We start from the raw sequence: 19,572 nt of genomic DNA, 5'->3' as shown, positions 1-19,572 counted from the left end.
AGAGACAAATAAACGGATGGACAGACAGACAGACAGACAAATGGATGGATGGATGGATGGACGGACAGACTTAGTGACAGACAGAGAGATGGATGGATGGACAGACAGACAGACAGACAGACAGAGAGGCAGACAGATAGATAGACAGACAGACTGACAGACAGACAGACAAATGGACGGACAGACTTAGTGACAGACAGAGAGATGGATGTATGGATGGATGGACGGATGGACAGACAGAGACAGACAAACAAACAGATAGACAGACAGACAAAAAGACAGACAGACAGATGGATGGATCGATGGATGGACTTAGGCAGACAGAGACAGATAAACGGATGGACAGGCAAACAGACAGACAGATGGATGGATGGATGGACGGACAGACTTAGTGACAGACAGAGAGATGGATGGATGGACAGACAGACAGACAGACAGACAGAGAGGCAGATAGATAGATAGACAGACAGACAGGCAGACAGGTAGATAGATAGACAGACAGACAGACAGATAGACAGACAGACAGACAGATAGATAGATAGATAGATAGATAGATAGATAGATAGATAGATAGATAGATGGATGGATGGATGGACTTAGGCAGACAGAGAGACAGATAGATGGACGGAGAGACAGACAGACAGACAGACAAATAGACGGACAGACTTAGTGACAGACAGAGAGATGGATGTATGGATGGATGGACGGATGGACAGACAGAGACAGACAAACAAACAGATAGACAGACAGACAAAAAGATAGACAGACAGATGGATGGATCGATCGATGGACTTAGGCAGACAGAGACAGATAAACGGATGGACAGGCAAACAGACAGACAGATGGATGGATGGATGGACGGACAGACTTAGTGACAGACAGAGGGATGGATGGACGGACAGACAGACAGACAGACAGACAGAGAGGCAGATAAATAGATAGACAGACAGATTGACAGACAGACAGACAGGTAGATAGATAGACAGACAGACAGACAGACAGACAGATAGATAGATAGATAGATAGATAGATAGATAGATAGATAGATAGATAGATAGATAGATAGATAGATAGATAGATAGATAGATAGATAGAAAAAAAGACTGAATGATGTAAATGTAACTCTCTCTGTCTTTTGTAGCAAGGTTGGAGCGTGTCTGTGGATCTGGTCATTGGCCCCAAAGGTATTCGGCAACGCACAGACAAAAGTTCTGTGGTAAGAAGATATCTGCACACAAATATGTATCACACAATGCGAACATTTCTCTGAAATGCATTACTTCTATTTGTAAACTGACCACATGTGTACTGCCAATTAGCATATGTGGCAATATCCTATATTGTAACATGTTGGTTCACATTCATTGGTTTCAAGTGCTCCAAAACTAAATACTCAATAACATGTTTAAACGAATAATACATTCTGATTTATTTATGGGTAGTTGTTGACATGTAATACTCTTGGGAAGTTCACTTGGTGTAAACTTGGTTTGACATGCTATACTCCATCTTAAACTATTTTAAACAGCATTTTGCTAAATAATTCATAATTATTCTTGATGTTGATGAAAGATAAAGCTCATGGACGTATTACGTGTCAACAATGTTATATACATTTTAATATGTTTTTTTCTTTTATATGTTCTCATTAGCCTGTCTGTCTAGCCACTTTTGCACAAATTCAAAGTATTAAGTGCTCTCTTCAAAATGATGGCAAGGCACTGTTAAATGTACATATTGAAGGAGCTAAACAGGTAAAGGACATTTACACATACAGCATTCACATGTAATTGCTGACATGATTTGAAGACCTTTGGTTAATTTTAGTATTGTTATATTTTCAGCCATTGTCCATCAGCACATCCTCTCTGGCCATTTCTGAGAACATGGCTGATTTAATCGACGGCTACTGTCGTTTAGAGCATGGCAAAGAGATGTCTTTATTTTTGCAGCCCAGAAAAGGTTTGTGGGTCTACACTGAATTATCTATTTGTGTGCTTAGTGTAGAGGACACTTGTTTTGCTTTACAAAGTCACGATACATCCATGACCATGTGCCCTAAATTAGTTTCCACTAATGAAACCAATGTGTAAAGGGCCACCATGCAAACACTTTTTAAACTGCCTCATTTGTGGTTTACTAGAATAGAAACGCTAGAATGGAAAAAGAATAGAAGCACACAAGCTGTGTTTGACATTGTTATTGTCATTTTACGAATAACAAACTATCACTTGTTTGATCAGATAGAGAAGCCAGAATTTCTCTACCTCCTTTGCCCTGCAGGTGAGCAAAGTTGTTTTGATTTTCTTGATTTTGTTCTTTAGACTGGTATTTTATTCTGAAATCTTATTTGTTTATTAATTTTATACATTAATGATGCATGGACCTCTTTGTGTAATTTCTCTCCAGTACCTTATTGCAGTTCATTAAAAAAAAAAAAAAAAAAAAATATATATATATATATATATATATATATATATATATATATATAAAGTTTTATATAATTTGAAGTATCACGCAATTTGAAATAAATGGTTTAAATTTAAAGATCAAATAATTAATATAAGGGAAAATTTTAATAATAAAATTATTAACAGTATTCAATTCTGCAGGTGAGCAGTGCCATTTTGATTTTCTTTAATTTGTTCTTTACACAGATATTTTATTTTAGGTATTTTCTCATATCTTAGTTTATTAATTTTTATTTTTTTTTTTCATTTTTTCTTTTATTTAATTAAATGTTATTCTTTCAAGATGCACAGATATTTTTGTGTGATTTCTCTCCAGTGCCTTATTGCAAATCATTTATATATATATATATATATATATATATATATATATATATATATATATATATATATACGTTTTATATAATTTGCAGTGTCATGCAATTTGAAATAATTGGTTTAAATGCAAAAATATTTATAATTAATTTAATGTAAAAATTTAAGAATAAAATAATTGACAGTTTGACAGTCTGCAGGTGGCCAATGCCATAATTATTTTTTTTATTTTGTTCTTTACACAAGTATTTTATTTTATTTTTTTTAAATTATGTACATTCATGATGCACAGATTCCTTTTTGTGATTTTTCTCCAGTGCCTTATTGCGGGTCATTTTTATTTAAATAAAAGTTTAATATAATTTGCAAAATCAAGTAATTTGAAATAAATGATTTAAATGTAATAATATAATAATTAATGTAATGTAAAAATAAAGTAATTGACAGTATGACAGCATGAAAAGTATATATATATATAGTATCAAGAGAAATTGCTATATTGATTATTCTCTTTGATTCTGTTCAATTTTATATTGCATAGCAATAAGGAAAGTACCAGATCCGACGGAGAAAGCAAAAGTATGTAAAGCAAACGTTTACGTGCTGTCCATAGTAAGACACAATATTATACAAGATAGATTGTTGGATCATTTTATTTTCTCTTCATGCAGGTTCAGATATTTATACAGAGATACCAGAAGATAAACCAGTTTCCAGTAAGTAGTAGAAGTAGACAATGTTTCAATGTTTTCCTTTTATTACAGTTACTAATAATCAAACACCTTAGCAAAGATCACTAATAATTAGGAGCATAATGGTGATAGTTAATGGATAACACACAACCACCAACTATAATCGTTTTAGAATAATAGTGGATGTGTTAAATGTTTTTAGATATTGTTGCACAATATCAACTAAATCGAATTCCCTTTCATATTTCAGCAGGTAAATTCAGCCTCTCACGAAATGAAATTGTCCTCGGAAGATTTCTGGGTGAAGGTTTCTTTGGTGAGGTCCATGATGGAGTCTACAGAAGCAAGGTTAGTGCATCAAGCATACTCACCTACAAGATCAAATACAGTATGCTGTGATCGGAATTACAAAGATGCCTCCAAATGCATTTGAGTTTAACATAAGGTTTTGAGGACGGAAACTGTTGCAAAATGGCATAAATCTTGTGTCTTCATTCAGACGGGGGAGAGAGTGAATGTGGCCGTAAAAACATGCAAGGATTGTATGGCTGATATCAAGGAGAAGTTCATGAGTGAAGCTTGTAAGATGTGTAATTTTCTCCATCCATAGAATTGAATAAATACCTGAATAAAACAACAAATATCTTGTTTTTATGCAGTGATCATGAAGAAATTGGACCATCCACACATTGTGAGACTCATAGGAATTATAGAAGAGGATCCAGTGTGGATTGTCATGGAGCTTTACCAGTATGGAGAGGTGAGATTCATGCATTCATGCAATCTTTAGGGTGGCAAGTGGTTGTCTCTTCATCGGACCAGGAGGGGGATGTCAGAATTTTGTGGGGGTGGGGTCACAAGGAAAGTCTCAGGGGCGGAATGTCCATCCTTCCAGCCCCCACTTTGACCGGACTATGCTTCTCATTCATGGGACTGCATGAATATACAGTCAGGTTTTAGGTTTATAGGTAGGCTAATGGTATGTTTGTGCTGTCTGTTTCTCTCACAAATGCAGCAAACTGATTTAAGTGCTTATACAGTATGCAGCAAAATACGATGGGCTGACTGTTTGTTCATGCATTTATTTGCTTGTGTAGCTCAACAGTAGGCCTGCAATGTGTTTTATAACAAAAATAATAATACGTTTTATTTGTAAAGTACTAACTAGGGTTTACAAAGTGCTTTAGGCATACAGAAAATAGACAGTGATGGAAATGAGGTTTTTAAGGTGAATATGAGATGGAGGTCTTAATGAGTAAAACGTACCTCCCTAACCAAAAACCTTAACCTAAACCTAACCGATAGTGTCCTAAAAGCAAATGCAAGATGAAAAGCACATTTTCTGAAGCCACCACGTCATTGCATGTCACTTCTATGACACTTTTATGTCGTGTCAGCTTGTGTGTTTGGGTGGGCTTGAATCTCAGACTTCCGGATATGAAGTCAAGCTCTCAATCAGGTGAGCTACCATGCAAGTTAATCATATTGGAACAAGTGTGTAAATATGGGTGGGTCTGTAACACAAGCGTTAAATTGTGTCTTTCTCAAATAATGCATTATCATAAAACTTGGTACAAACTTTCAGACTGTTCTGAAATAGTGTGCTATATCTTTTCTAACTGATTGGACTTCACACTGTGGATGATTAGAAATAGGAAAAAATCCCATAGACAAACAGGACATTGACAGAATTTTCAAAAGGGCCAACGGAATGCTCATTAATTCAAATTCCAACTTTCAAAAATTCAAATGAAAACAAACCCACAAAAGGCCTTTAATCTGCTTTAAGTTTCTCTCTTCTATCTTTTTTATCTGACACTTTATCTGAAATGTCTATCTAGTTTGCTAGCTGTTTGTCTTACTGTAATGTCTGTATAACTATCAAACCTAAAACCTTTAAAAGTAGTTTAAACTATAAGGCTTTGTCAAGCCAACATCAAACTTTGTCTTGACAAAATTTACCTATCTATTTAAAAAATTATGTTTGACAGTATGGAAAACAGTTAAATTGCAGTAGGGAACATGTCTTTTACTATTCTAAATTTAGCTTTAAATAATAAATTGCTAATGTTATTAGCAATCCACCTTAATACTGTGATACCTTAATATTTGTGATGTAATCATACCGCAAATATCTCGTACCGCTACGCTCCTATTGCAAAGGCTTGCTGATTTACTTGCTCTGTCAGTGCATTATGCAATACTATTAAATGGATATTATTGTAATCCTGTTTCCTCTGTTTTCTTCAGCTAGGAAATTACCTAATGGAGAACCAGCATAAGCTGACTAATGTCACCCTCATACTGTACAGTCTGCAGATCAGTAAAGCTCTGGCTTACTTAGAGGGCTTCAATATGGTACACAGGTACGTCAATACACCTGTGTAACAGTTTTATAAATATGTGTTCTCGAGTGGGTGTGTAGAACATAATTTTAATGTGATAAAAATCGTTTACTAACCTAATCTGTGTAAAACTTTGTTGCCATGACGATGTAACACCAGTAAGTGATTTTATCACACTAAAATCTATCAGGATTAGCAGAGAATAATGAGGCTCAGGACCCAAACGCAGAGTGAAAATAAACAGGGAATTTATTCATGCAAAATAAATAAAAAACAAACCAAAACTCCCACAAGGGGGGAAAACAAACATAACATACCGGAAGGGGAAAAAGGATAATTCAGGCTGGGGCAGAGGGAAACAGGACCGACCAGACTGAAACAGGAACCAGGAACCAGGAACCAGGTAGGGGAAACAAGACCGACAGGAAATATACTAGACCGACTGACAGAACACACAAGATTATGTACAGAAGACAAACTGGCACTGGACAGCACACACGAGGAGGCTAATATAGGGAGATAAATCAAACGGGTTAACAGGGGACAGGTGAGGCAAATGAACTAATAATAAGCAAACAAGGAGGCGGGGTATGACGTATGACAGAGAGACACGTGGCAATACAGAAACAAAACAAAGCCACATGCTCTCACAAGACAACAAAACATCTGAATGGTATGAGTGCACATCGTCAAGACAATAAGGCAATATACGCCCATGCCAACTGACAAACAAGATGAGAGAATGCATAGCAATGGCAAACAAAGTGATGCCACACATTCTCACACTTAACAAAACCTGAGCGTACATCGAACATGAGTGTCCGGATCTCATCACAGACCGTAACCGAACCAGACAGGAAGTCAGAATCCAGACACCATGCTCCAGACATGAAACAAGATAGAACGAATAGCGCACAGCAGGGAATTCAACCGAAACCGTGCACTCACACAAAGACAGACAATGAAACACAAGACAGACATGGGACGATGATGCCACGGTCCTGTCAGACAAAAACCCAAACTGACAGAGTGACAGGACCATAACAAAAATCATGTTAACATGTATAATGTTTATATCTTGTGGCTATAGTTTTGAATCAGTGGGTATTTTAATGTGTATGGACTGGCTCCATTCACTTCCATTGTAATTGCTTTATTGTAAATGCAATTTTTGCAGGGACGTTATGCCACAAATGCTTTCATTTGAGCTTAACTTGTACTGAACCTAGAACATTCTTTTAAGTTATTTAATATTTGTTATTTTTTTTTTTTTTTCATATGTTTTGCAGAGACATTGCTGTAAGAAACGTGCTGGTCGCTAAACCAGACTGTGTAAAGTTGGGAGACTTTGGCTTGTCCAGATATATAGAAGAAGAGGAGTATTATAAAGGCAAGATTTTAATCATAACCAACTGACTTATTTGCTTTGTGCTAATATGAGCTCTTTCTATTTCAATAAAAAAAAATTAAACTGAGCAATCAAACTGTCAAATGACACTGTTTGTTGTCTCTCTGAAGCCTCTGTGTGTCGATTACCCATCAAATGGATGGCTCCAGAGTCCATCAACTTCAGACGGTTTACCCCGGCAAGTGATGTCTGGATGTTTGGTTAGTGACTCTGATGTTTACATTTATGCATTTGGCAGGCGCTTTTATCCAAAAGGACTTAAGTCCAAAGTATACTTCGGTTTTGACGCAAATGCTTAGCATTTACTGTGCACGCATACACAGTCAGTCGCTAGTGCACCTCTTGAGACCAGGGGAGTGAGGTTTACATGCACTGCACAGCACATACCAGCTAGCTACCATTACACTCACCCCCCTAAACCTCACTCCCATCCGGGTCACAGCACCACTGTAACCAGTACTGCTTGACCTGCTCCTAGCAGGATTTGAACCAGCATCTCTGGCATGGGAGGTGGGCGCGCTAATGAGGAGGCTAAAGGCTACAGCCTATAGTGTCAGTCGCTAGTGCGCCTCTTGAGACTAGGGGAGTGAGGATTACACACACTGCACAGCACGTACCAGCTGGCTACCGTTACACGTGTAACGACTGTTATGAGATACGGCATGGCTTTGAGCGGCGCCGCGAGCCCAGGAACCAATCATCGAGCCGCGAGGGTTCAGGGGAGAGCGGAGGGTTACACTCTAGCCCGATGCTTGTGGCTGCCCGGGAAAGCATGTCGTCATCTCCGCGTCAGCCTGTGAATGGGCGACCACACCCGAAGGGAGGAGCCCAGCTGAGGCTTTCACGTCCAACTGGATGAGCCCGCTCTCCGATGCTGCACTCGAGAGCTCATCACCTTCGTGGGCTCCGAATAAAAGGTCGAACTCGCCGTGAGACAAGATGGCGGACTCATCCGGAAGCCCAATTGGGGCAGACGAGCATGCTGGGGAATGGGAGGTCTGTGGGGGGATACCATTGGGGTCCCCAAATCGCCCCCAGTGCTAGCCGCGCTGGCCTCATACCCTTGGTTAGAAGGACTGAGGTGGGGAGCCTCTGAGGTGGCTTGCTTTATTATGAAGGTAAGCCGCGACCGCATCGTTGCCATGGACATGTTCTCGCAATGAGTACATGACCCATCCACGAACGCTGTCTCCACGTGAGCAGTGCCCAGACACGAAAGACAGTGATCGTGACCATCAGAAGGCGAGAGATAACGAGCGCAACCAGGAATAACACACAAAGGAAAGGCATCTTTAAAAAGACGCGTCTTTAAAAAAACGTTCTGTGTGTGCCGCTCTTTTAGAGAAATATACTCTTTTAGAGAAATATACTCTTTTATTTCTGCCAAATCGCCCAGGGGCATTCTCTGCAGTGCACCATTGCAGAGGGGAGAGAAGCCGCTGAAATGCGCCGTCAGATCCAGCAGAGGTGAATGAACATTCGTGGGAATTCAGCTCAGTGAGCATGACCGTTCGGCTCCGAAGAGAAAATCTGAATGAGTGGTTGCATACCAGCTCCTTTTATACCCGTATGTGTATAAGTGGTATGCAAATACCACTCACCAATTTTCATTGGCCTTTTATCAAAGACCAGAGGTGTCTCGGGCTCCCAAGAGTGACCCCTAGTGTCATGTAAGGATCCTTTTTGTGGACTTCAGTTCAGCTTTCAACACCATCATTCCAGCTATACTCCAGAATAAATTACACCAACTCTCTGTTCCCATGTCTATCTGTTAGTGGATTACCAGCTTTCTGAGGGACAGGCAGCAGCTTGTGAGACAGGGGAAACTCACTTCTAGCACCTGTACAATCAGCACTGGTGCCCCTCGGGGATGTGTGCTCTCCCCACTACTCTTCTCCCTCTACACCAATGACTGCATCACCAATGACCCCTCTGTCAAGCTCCTGAAGTTTGCAAATGACACTACTGTCATCAGCCTCATCCGAGATGACGATGAGTCTGCATACAGAAGGGAGGTTGAACAGCTGGCTATCTGGTGCAGTCAAAACAACCTTGAGCTGAACATGCTCAAAACGGTGGAGATCATTGTGGACTTTAGGAGAAACACCCCATCACTGACTCCCCTCACCATTCAGGTTCCTGGGCACTACCATCTCACAGGACCTGAAGTGGGAGACCCACATTGACTCCATTGTGAAAAAGGCCCAGCAGAGGTTGTACTTCCTTCGCCAGCTGAGGAAATTCAACCTGCCACAGGCGCAGCTGATACAGTTCTACTCAGTGGTCATTGAGTCTGTCCTCTGCACTTCAATAACTGTCTGGTCTGGTTCAGCTACGAAATCAGATATCAGAAGACTACAAAGGACAGTTCGGACTGCTGAGAGGATTATTGGTTGCCCCATGCCCCCCCTTCAAGAACTATACACTTCCAGAGTGAGGAAAAAAGCTGGAAAAATCACTCTGGACCCCACTCACCCTGCCCACTACCTTTTTGATCTGTTGCCTTCTGGCCGACGCTTCAGAGCTCTGAGCACCAGAACCGTCAGGCACAGGAACAGTTTTTTCCCTCTCATGAACACTTAAATTGCCCCATTGAGCAATAACTATGTGAAATACACAGTTTATTCTTTCTTATATTTATTCAACACATCAACCTCTTCTGCCATTTCATTCCTCTGAAAGAAAAAAAAAAAAGAAAAAATTGCACTACCCATGTGTATGTGTGTATGTATGTATGTGTGTGTCTGTATGTATGTGTATAATAAGTTTTATTTTTCATTTTCAGTATTATTATCTGTGTCTTGCTGCTGTTTTTGTATTGTTTTTGTATTGTTGTACACTGGAAGCTCCTGTCACCAAGACAAATTCCTTGTATGTGTAAGCATACTTGGCAATAAAGCTGATTCTGATTCTGATATTCCTTCAGACTCAAGTTATACAAGTGCAGATATCTCCTGTTGTTTAGTGGCGATTACATCTTCTAGTGCTTCTTCATGCCAGCAAAGGCTCAATTGTGAGCATTGCAAGCACCATTCACTACCTGTTGAGCTACTGGAACCCCCATGGGTAATGCAATTAATCTGTTAAAAGCATGCTTTCAAAACATTCTTTAGTTTGTACAAATGACCCATCCAGCCCCACACAGCAACACTGAGTCAACCAATGCCTTAATTTTGGGATGGGATGATCTGTTTCTGCAATCTATTTGAAGACAGTACTTGTATTTGGAATAGATTGCAACAGTGTCCGCCCAGCTTTTTAGCCATCTTGGTTCCGGACGTATTTTTCCCATTTATTTTCTCCATAGGGATTTCATAAAATCCTTAGTAAATGAATTCTAATCCATGAACCAAACCAACAAGCTCCGAGGTGAATCACAACATTACAAAAGTTGATTAGGAGCAAAAAAATTGATTTGAAAATTGACAAAAAGTTTGTGTACTTAACGTTTTTAATGAGGCAATGAACTACAATCGCATGAAGTATTGCAAATGATGTAACTGAACTGAAAACAATGGAAAAATATAAAACTTGTTGATTAAAAGTATATATATATTCAGATATATACTAATTTACAAGTAGTTTGAGAGTGTAGGGAGACTGATTGGTGGATCTTTCGCTTCAGTATTCATGGGTAGTGTAGTTCTTCACCATTTAAAATGATTTTTTTTAAAACAAGTTATAATAATACAAACTGATGGCTTCCAAAGAAGCATATACCATCGAATAACAACCTCTGAGCTAACTGTAGGTCTGTCCTTAAAAGTTTATAAGTTATCATTTAAAATGCATTAGCCTATGGAGAAAATGAACAGGATTTTTACTTCCGGAACCAGACTGTTGCGCTCTTTTCTGTTTGGAGACACTAGTGGTACAGAAATGACACAATTCAGCTTTAAAGGTGTGATTTAATGGGCGACTTCTCTAAACATGTTCTGACAAGTTTGCCTGGAGTTGTGTAAAGAGTCTCCCAAGCGCAACATGGACTTTTCAAAACTGAATCACTGTGCTTTGATTACATGAGGCAATAAATAAATGTAATGTTGAGGACTGTTCAAACCTGGTGACATTCTGTGAATTCCTGTTGTCAAAACACTTTATTCTGGATGTGGTGTCTCAGTAAATGAAAATGTGTCTAATTAAAGGGACAGTTAACCCGAAAATGAAAATTCTGTCATTATTTACTCACATAAAGCTTCTTCTTTCTTTACAATGTTAGTGCCCACACTGAGTGTAAACTGACTTCAAAACATCTCCTTTTATGTTCCACGGCCGAAAGAAAGTCATTTGGGTTTGGTTAGTTTCATTTTTGGGTGAGCTAACCCTTTAACACTGATTCCTCTAACGAATCAGCAAACAACCAACACTTTCTGTATGTCTCTCAAAATAAACTAATGAACATCTAGTTGTTGAAAATACACATTGTAGTTCCCGATTCACATGTCAGAGCGGTTTCCTGTGGTTTTTCTTTCAGCTGTGTGTATGTGGGAGATCATGAGTCTAGGCCAGCAGCCATTCTTCTGGCTGGAGAACAAGGACGTGATCAACCAGTTGGAGCAGGGGGTTCGTCTGCCCAAACCCGAGCAGTGCCCGCCCACAATGTACTCTCTCATGAACCACTGCTGGGCCTACATCCCTCGCGAGAGACCCAATTTAACTGAACTAGTGTGCAAGCTGAGGTACGTGGTATTCACTAACCAACCACAGTCTAGTTTAAGCTGCCGCAGTCAGCGCTGAAATAAAATTAAGTAATTGTCATTCCTTTCCATGCAAACACACCTCCTTGTAAATTAGGCTCATTACAGTTTGCTCTTCATTCACAAAACTCTGCTATTTGCCCGGCGCATGCTATTACCGCCCGAGGAATGCAGGCGGTAAACTGAATTTAAATTGCAGAGAAATGTTTGTGTAAATTTGCTTTTGACAATGGCAGCAATATTTTGCTGCATCCTCTCTATATAGTGCCATTGCCTGATCTGTATGACAGTGTAGGACATAGGCCGCTAAACCAGTACAAATAGTGCATGAAAATAAACAGCACATTTTTATTTGGTCATTATTTTCTCATCCTCATGTCATTTCAAATGTGTATCACTGTTCTTCCATGGAACATAAAAGGAGAAATGTATGCAGAATTTCTGTGCTGCTTTTGACTGGGGACTGTCAAGCACCAAAATGTGAAAAACAACTTACATTTCAATCTGTTTGTCACACAAAACTTGGTAAAGTTCACGTGTTGTTTAGACTACTTTTATGAGACTTTAAACGAATGTTCCAGGTTCAATACAAGATAAGGTCAAACGATAGCATTTGTGGCATAATGTTACTTAATGTTCTTTACCACAAAAATGTATTTTGACTTGCCCCTTCTTTTCTTAAAAAAAAGCAGAAATGGAGGTTACAGTGAGGCACTTACAATGGAAGTGAATGGGGACAATTTTTGGAGGGTTTAAAGATAGAAATTTGAAGCTTAATTGTTTTTTTTTTTTATTATTATTATTATAAATAAATTATTCTGTAATAACTTGTGTATTATTTAAACTGTAAAGTTGTTTAAATTGTAATTTTTACAGTCGTTTTAGGGTTTACAGTGTTTTGTCGTCATGGCAACGAAATAGGATATACACTGACCAGCCAAAACATTAAAAAAAACCCTGCCTATTATTGTGTAGGTCCCCCTCGTGCCATCAAAAGAGCACCAACCTTCTCACCACAATTGTACAGAGTGGTTATCTGAGTTACCGTAGGCCATTCTCTGTTGACCTCTCTCATCAACAAGGCATTTTCATAAACAGAACTGCCACTCACAGGATGTTTTTTGTTTTTGGCACCATTCTGAGTAAATTCTAGAGACTGTTGTGTGTGAAAATCTCAGGAGATCAGCAGTTACAGAAATACTCAGACCAGCCCGTCTGACGCCAACAATCATGCCACGGTCCAAATCATTAAATATTTATCTTTTTTGCACCAAAAGCGATTGTGTCGCTTTAGAAGACATTCATTTAACCACTGGAGTCGTATGAATGACGTTTATGCTGACTGTCTGTGATTTTTGGAGCTTCAAAAGTCTGATCACCATCCACTTGCATTTTAAGGACCTACTGAGCTGAGATATTTTTCTGTTTTTCTTCAAATGTGTTCTGGTGAAGAACGAAAGTCATACATACCTGGGATATCATGAGAGTGAGTAAATAATGAGAGAATTTTCATTTTTGGGTGAACTAACCCTTTAAAGGTGCTGGTTTTGTCCATTTTGGATCTTGACTGCTCCAGGTTACTATAAGATTTAATTTTGTGGAAAAGAGCAGCTCTAAAATTCTGCCCAAAAATCTCCTTCAGTGATCCACTGAAGAAAGTCATACAGGTCTGGAATAACATGAGGGTGAGTAAATGACAACAGAGTTTTAGTTTTTGGGTGAACTTTTCTTTTTCTTTGCTTCACAGTGATCTACACAGAATAGAGAAGGAAGTTGAGGTGAACCAGCAGAGACATAGAGCACGCTCCATAAATACACTCTCATGTATAGCTTTTACTGATGCTCCACCTATGGTATCTGTCTTTTTTTTCTCATAGTTACTCTCACACTGTTGTTCTCTTACTTTTTGTCATACTCACTGTTTTTCTGTTTTCCTCCAATTTTGTTTTGTGTAAGCCATCAAGAATGAAAGCATCAGGCTTTAACACTCTCAGCCCACAGCTACATTTCCAGGTGATTTTTTGGGGGGGGGGGGTTGTGCTATTGCAGTATGTCTGCCGTTGAAACAAAAGTACAAAATGTAGTTTCTTTGTAGTTATAAATAGTTTCCATTGAAATGTTTACAAGACATCATGTCGGTCCATAGAAAAGAAAAATCACAATGGTGACGTCTCAAGAGACACAAAAGATGTCAGATTTCTCTATTGTTTATCCTAGACAACAATGAGAATAAATAGAGAGCAAATGGAGAATTAGTCTCCTGCATCTCAGATGTTTCTCCTGAGAAAAATACCACAATTTTCTCGCATTCATATTTGTCAAGAAACCATCGTGAACTGTAGGCTATAGATCTCAAACATTTCTCATTCTATGCCATCCACATTCATATTATAGCACTATACTCTTATTGACTGTCAACAATTGTCACATTTGTGTCTATTTTTATTTTTCCTGAAGAGTATTAGTAGAAACAAGTGAGGCAAAGTTGATAAATTAAATGAAACATTACAGCTATTGCTATGAAAGCGGGGTGATGTACATACAATTAGAGCAATGCGTCACTATGTTGTCGAATTTTAAACTTTAAACTATTTAACAGCTTTTTGTTGGTCATGGCCTATCTAGGTCAAGTCAAGCCATTTCCGGCATGTGTGGTTTTGACCTGCTACATATCTCTGCTAAAATCGGCATGTTATGCATGTCTTCGTGTGAACGTGTTTTTGTGTGTGTTTTAGTTTTGCATGTCTGTGTGTTTGCTTGCTCACATGGCCAACTTTTTCCAGGTTCTCTATGCGTTAGCTCACCAGCTGAGTAATTATCCAGCTATCTTGAATGATGTAAATACAGAAAAAAACAAACAAACAACAAAACATCTATGCTAAAGAGTGGAATACATTAAATGTGCACATCTAAAGGCAGTCGCACACCGGACGAGAAGCGCCACGCTGCGTCACGGCTAGAACATGGCACATGTATCAAACCCAGCGCACGTCGATGCGGTTCAGGTAGAAGACAGTGCACACAAAAGTTACCAAGGTTTTTCCCTTCTTCAAGAATGAACAAAGGTAGAGTAAATAATCTGTGTCCTTTGATAATGATTTGGGTTGAATTTAATGGAAAATTAGCCATTAGTTTGTGTTATTTAAAAACATTTATAATAAATCATGTTAAACGGTGGAATTTCTGATGAAGAACTACACTACCCATGAACACTAAAGAGAAGAATGCACCAGTAAGTCTCCCTACACTCTCAAACTACTTGTATATTAATACTGTATAGATGTGAATATTTTACATTATATTGTTTATATACTTATATTCAACAAGTGTTATATTTTTCCATTGTTTTTAAATTGATTGCATCATTCGCACTGCTTAATGCAACTGTAGTTCATTGCCTCATTAAAGATGTTAAGTACACAAACTTTATTCCCTACCCCACCCCACATCTCCTCTCTGAAATAACCATATATGGAGCTAACACCACCTATTTTTACTATGCATAACCTCATCTACATATATTTTCCATATGCAAACTGTCTTCAGGACACGTATATATGCTACTGCTAAAAATTATTTCTTAATCTTTGTCTTGTTGAAGAGTTAAAGCATCTAAACATTCTTTACATACAAGATCAGTTTACCTGAAACATTATTTTATAACATTTTAGGCTTGTTTTCAGATAATATATCCTAATATAAGTTTATTATTCTTACACAATTCAATTTGATGGACTTTTGTTATGAAATTGAAATGGGTAATCTTTAATAAAATTAAAATAAAAACTAGGGCTGCCGATTTAACGCGTTAATTCAGTGTGATTAATTTAAAAAAAGGTACGCATTTAATCATGTCTCTGGGCCGTAATAAGGAATATTCCTACCATTGGAGCAATTCAAACTTGAAGTACCACCTGTTTTCTCCAGGGGGCAGTAAGCGAAACTCCAGTTGTTTAGGCAATGCGCAGCTTATACAAAAAACAAACCACACTCACCCACAGCAGACAGCACAAGATGAGAACGCATTCAGGCGTTCAAACACAGCTCGATGGAGCACAAGTCGGAACACAGGGATCTCAAGACGTGTTTTTCTAAGTTTCAAACTACGTTTAACTTTACACAATGACCTAAAAACGGTATGTTCAACCAATGTGAAACTCTCCAAAAGTGTCCGTCTGACGCATGTGTACATTGACGCATCCTTAAAAAAAGCTCTCTAATAAAAATATGTCTTTGAAAGTTGATGAATTTAATTAGAAAAAGGATTGCTGTGAATGTGAACTGTAGGATAATTATAGGCTTATGTTCAATAATATGGGAATAAACAATATATTGGATTCTAAAGACAATTTTTGTATTGTCTTATCAATGCTTTACTCGTTTGCCACAATAATGTAATGCATTTTAATTATCTGAATTATTATTTTTTTATTATATACTGTAAATATTTTATTTAAAATAATTTAAGTATAACTATTTATAATTATTTAATCAATAAGTATCTTGAATTATTGTTATTTGTGGAGCTTTCTCTGCAAATATTTATATATGTGATTAATTGCGATTAATTCAAAATAATAAATCGGCATACCATGTAATTAATTCTATAGAAAAATGTAATCGCTAAAACTTTCAATTAAAAACTAAATATTTTACATTGTATTATAAATTAAAAACTACACAGTTAAATTCGATGGACTTTTGTTATGAAATTGAAATGCAAATAAGAGACATAGAGTGTGGCAAGTCATATTTTAATAGTTTTAAGCATAAATTTTGCTTTTCAGTTAATTAAAAAAAATAGTTTTGAAGAATGTTTTAAGAACTAAGTTATTTTTTTAGGAACTTATTTTTGAGGATCTCTGAAATAATTTTTAGAAAATAAATTGTGCAATATTTAAAGGTGCACTCAGTAATTTTCTCCCTTATTAAAAGTTTGAATCCTAAACAAATGAATTGTAATTTTGAAACATGTATAAATTCATGAACGCTCACATGAGATGAGGACTCTAGTCATATCAGTAACCTTATAAAAGCTGTTTTATTCTACATGGGATAGGGGCGCCCTCATGGGGGCTGCCATTTTAGAATCACATGACCAGTGGAATACTACATGCTTAATCTTGTTATTGGACAGTTTCACTCTTGGATTAAATTAATCATGGCTAATTGTGAATAGTGAATTTCTACAATGGCATCTTTAACTGAAAACTATTGATTTTGAATGATACTGCATCCACACCACTAGGTGTCAATGTAGGTTCAAGGTGACGCAAACAAAAAGTTACTGAGTGCACCTTTAAGCTCACCTTTAGTTTTATATTCAACCAAAACACTGCTGATCGGCAATAGTATTCTTCATAATGTATTTCATAAAACCAATGTTTTGATTTGTTTTCATATTTCTTCTGCTTGTTTGTTCACGGAAGTAAAATGTGTTGCGAATGACATTTCATGTTGACTTTAAAGTATCATAGAAATTAACACTTGAATTTCCACGTCTTCATAGCGTTTCTCCATATCTCTTTCAGGATCAATTTGCCAATGATGACACAAAGGCTGAAGTGGTAATATCCTAAATATTTAAAGTTTCTTTTAAAATGTTCAGTGTCCTCATACATCGTGACAGTTGTGTGTTCTACACGATTTACACCTTTTTCCTTTATTTTAGATGTCAGAAAATGAGACAGGCCAAGGTCAGTTCATTTTTTAACACAATTGCATACCATGTTAAATTAAACGTATCCTTAAAGAAATAGTTCACCCAAAATGAAAATTCTATCATTATTTACTCACCCTCCTATAGTTCCAAACCCACATGCTGTTATTTTTTTCAGTGGAACATAAAAGTAGACATTTTGGGGATTTTTTTTTTTTTTTTTACGCAACTCTTTTCTGTACGAAAAGTTAATGCATTTCAAAATGTATACTTTTGTGTTCCATGCAGTACATTCAGATGGCTTTGGAATGACATGAGGATGAGAAAATAATGACAACTTCAAATGTTTGAGTGAACTCTTCCTTTAACCTATTTTATATAATGAAGATGCCATAATGTTGTGCAGGGTACATACATGTATTTAAACAACTGCTAATGTCCTTTCACATCTTTATTCATCGTTTCACCTTGCATTTCTCTATCAGCTCATTTCCAGGGTCCCCCAGAGAAGCCCCCGCAGGTGTCCGTTCAGGTAATTGCATTTTAATGCATTTAGGGACAGGGTGAAAGGCTGAAAAGTCTTCTGATCTCTTTAAAGCCGCTGTGTTAAAGGTGTTAGTCAGTCTTTGGAAGTTTCCAGACGAAGCAGATGGCAGCAATCAAAGTGGCAGGTTTTACTGGGAGCTCCGTGACTCAACCCTGATGAGCTTTGGGCCTTGTGAGCTCAGGCTGATCATGGCTCAGAGTATGAGCGAAGGGCTTTTTCCTAGATTCCTGTACAACCTTCACACATCTTCACATCTTTGAATATGCTTGGTTTATATTGCAATGTACAAATTTATTTATTTTTTAATCTGACTTATTCACAGGGGTGTAAAGTGATTGAGTAAAAATAAGTATTATACTTAAGTATAATTTTTTGGGATTTGTACTTTACTTGAGTGAAAATAGTACTTTTTACTCCTTACAAATGACAGATTGATAAATGGCAGAGTGTCGCATGGCGGCTGTGTGGAGTTTTGACCATCTGCAGAGGTGGAATTTCGGATCTGATTTGAGCTTCTGACACATTGAAATATTTGTTCGACTAGACCGTATGTGACCGCCCGACTGAATGTGATGTATTCATTTAAAACTATGAGCACGAAGTGAGAAACACTGACGGTTTTTGTCCTAAACTTTAGTCGAAATGCCTACTACTTCTACAGATTGGACAGTTATGAAGACAAAAATGATCATTCACGTTGCAAAATATATATATATATATATATACATACACTGGCGGCCAAAAGTTTGGAATAATGTACAGATTTTGCTCTTATGGAAAGAAATTGGTACTTTTATTTAGTTGTTAGGCAACTATTATTATAATAATAACTACATCACCAGCAATGATTATGATGATAATAATGATAATAAAAATAATGGAATCTGAGTAAATATTCATTATGAATTCTGTTGAATTCATCCATCTGCTCAACAGCAAGGTTTGGTAGCAAACCTCAGAAAACAATTTACAAAACCAACAACATTACAAACTTTCTTCAAAGCTTATTTTGATTTATTATTATTATTATTATTATTATTATTATTATTATTTTTGCTTTCTCTGTGTCTCAAGGGATTGGGTGCTCTGACAACGCAATTCGTGAGTGCCTTCGCCCATGCAACGAACACTGCGTGACTGTGACAACATTTTTGCTAAATGAAATGATGTGGTTCATTACACGTCTCAGGGCAGTTCCGAAGTGAAATGTCCACTGTGTGGTGCTAAAAGTGAGTTAAATGTTCTCCCGAACAGATGAGGTTTTTCAGGTTTATGTTCTATCGAGATTTAAATAAACAAAACCGACCTCCCTACCCTAAACCTTAAACTAAAGCAAATGTGAGATGAAAAACAAAATTTCTGAAGCAACCACATAATTCTGTGGTGCTTATATGACACTTTGGGCTCACTTGTTGACTCCCGTGCTCTTCAGGACTCATAC

The 19,572-nt window shown here is 37.5% G+C and overlaps 1 protein-coding gene across 3 annotated transcripts in view; it reads left to right on the top strand.

The window, feature by feature from the left end:
* LOC127411419 (protein-tyrosine kinase 2-beta-like) overlaps positions 1–19,572 on the top strand; it is a 34,866-nt gene that overhangs the window by 8,497 nt on the left and 6,797 nt on the right. For 2 of the 3 annotated variants that reach the window (XM_051646964.1, XM_051646963.1), the window contains exons 9-26: positions 1,142–1,216; positions 1,653–1,754; positions 1,845–1,962; positions 2,244–2,283; positions 3,325–3,362; positions 3,455–3,499; positions 3,726–3,823; positions 3,975–4,056; positions 4,135–4,235; positions 5,726–5,841; positions 7,110–7,210; positions 7,339–7,428; positions 11,703–11,907; positions 13,673–13,778; positions 13,882–13,938; positions 17,457–17,492; positions 17,597–17,621; positions 18,070–18,116. In XM_051646964.1, coding sequence (XP_051502924.1) covers positions 1,142–1,216; positions 1,653–1,754; positions 1,845–1,962; positions 2,244–2,283; positions 3,325–3,362; positions 3,455–3,499; positions 3,726–3,823; positions 3,975–4,056; positions 4,135–4,235; positions 5,726–5,841; positions 7,110–7,210; positions 7,339–7,428; positions 11,703–11,907; positions 13,673–13,778; positions 13,882–13,938; positions 17,457–17,492; positions 17,597–17,621; positions 18,070–18,116 — 1,482 coding nt within the window. The remainder of the gene's footprint in view (positions 1–1,141; positions 1,217–1,652; positions 1,755–1,844; positions 1,963–2,243; positions 2,284–3,324; positions 3,363–3,454; positions 3,500–3,725; positions 3,824–3,974; positions 4,057–4,134; positions 4,236–5,725; positions 5,842–7,109; positions 7,211–7,338; positions 7,429–11,702; positions 11,908–13,672; positions 13,779–13,881; positions 13,939–17,456; positions 17,493–17,596; positions 17,622–18,069; positions 18,117–19,572) is intronic. The other variant, XM_051646966.1, reaches the window with a different exon arrangement.

This window comes from Myxocyprinus asiaticus, chromosome 20 (assembly GCF_019703515.2).
Source record: "Myxocyprinus asiaticus isolate MX2 ecotype Aquarium Trade chromosome 20, UBuf_Myxa_2, whole genome shotgun sequence".
NCBI classification, from domain to species: domain Eukaryota; kingdom Metazoa; phylum Chordata; class Actinopteri; order Cypriniformes; family Catostomidae; genus Myxocyprinus; species Myxocyprinus asiaticus.
Note: the sequence above shows the minus strand (reverse complement) of the source record. Positions and strands in the feature narration are given on the sequence as shown.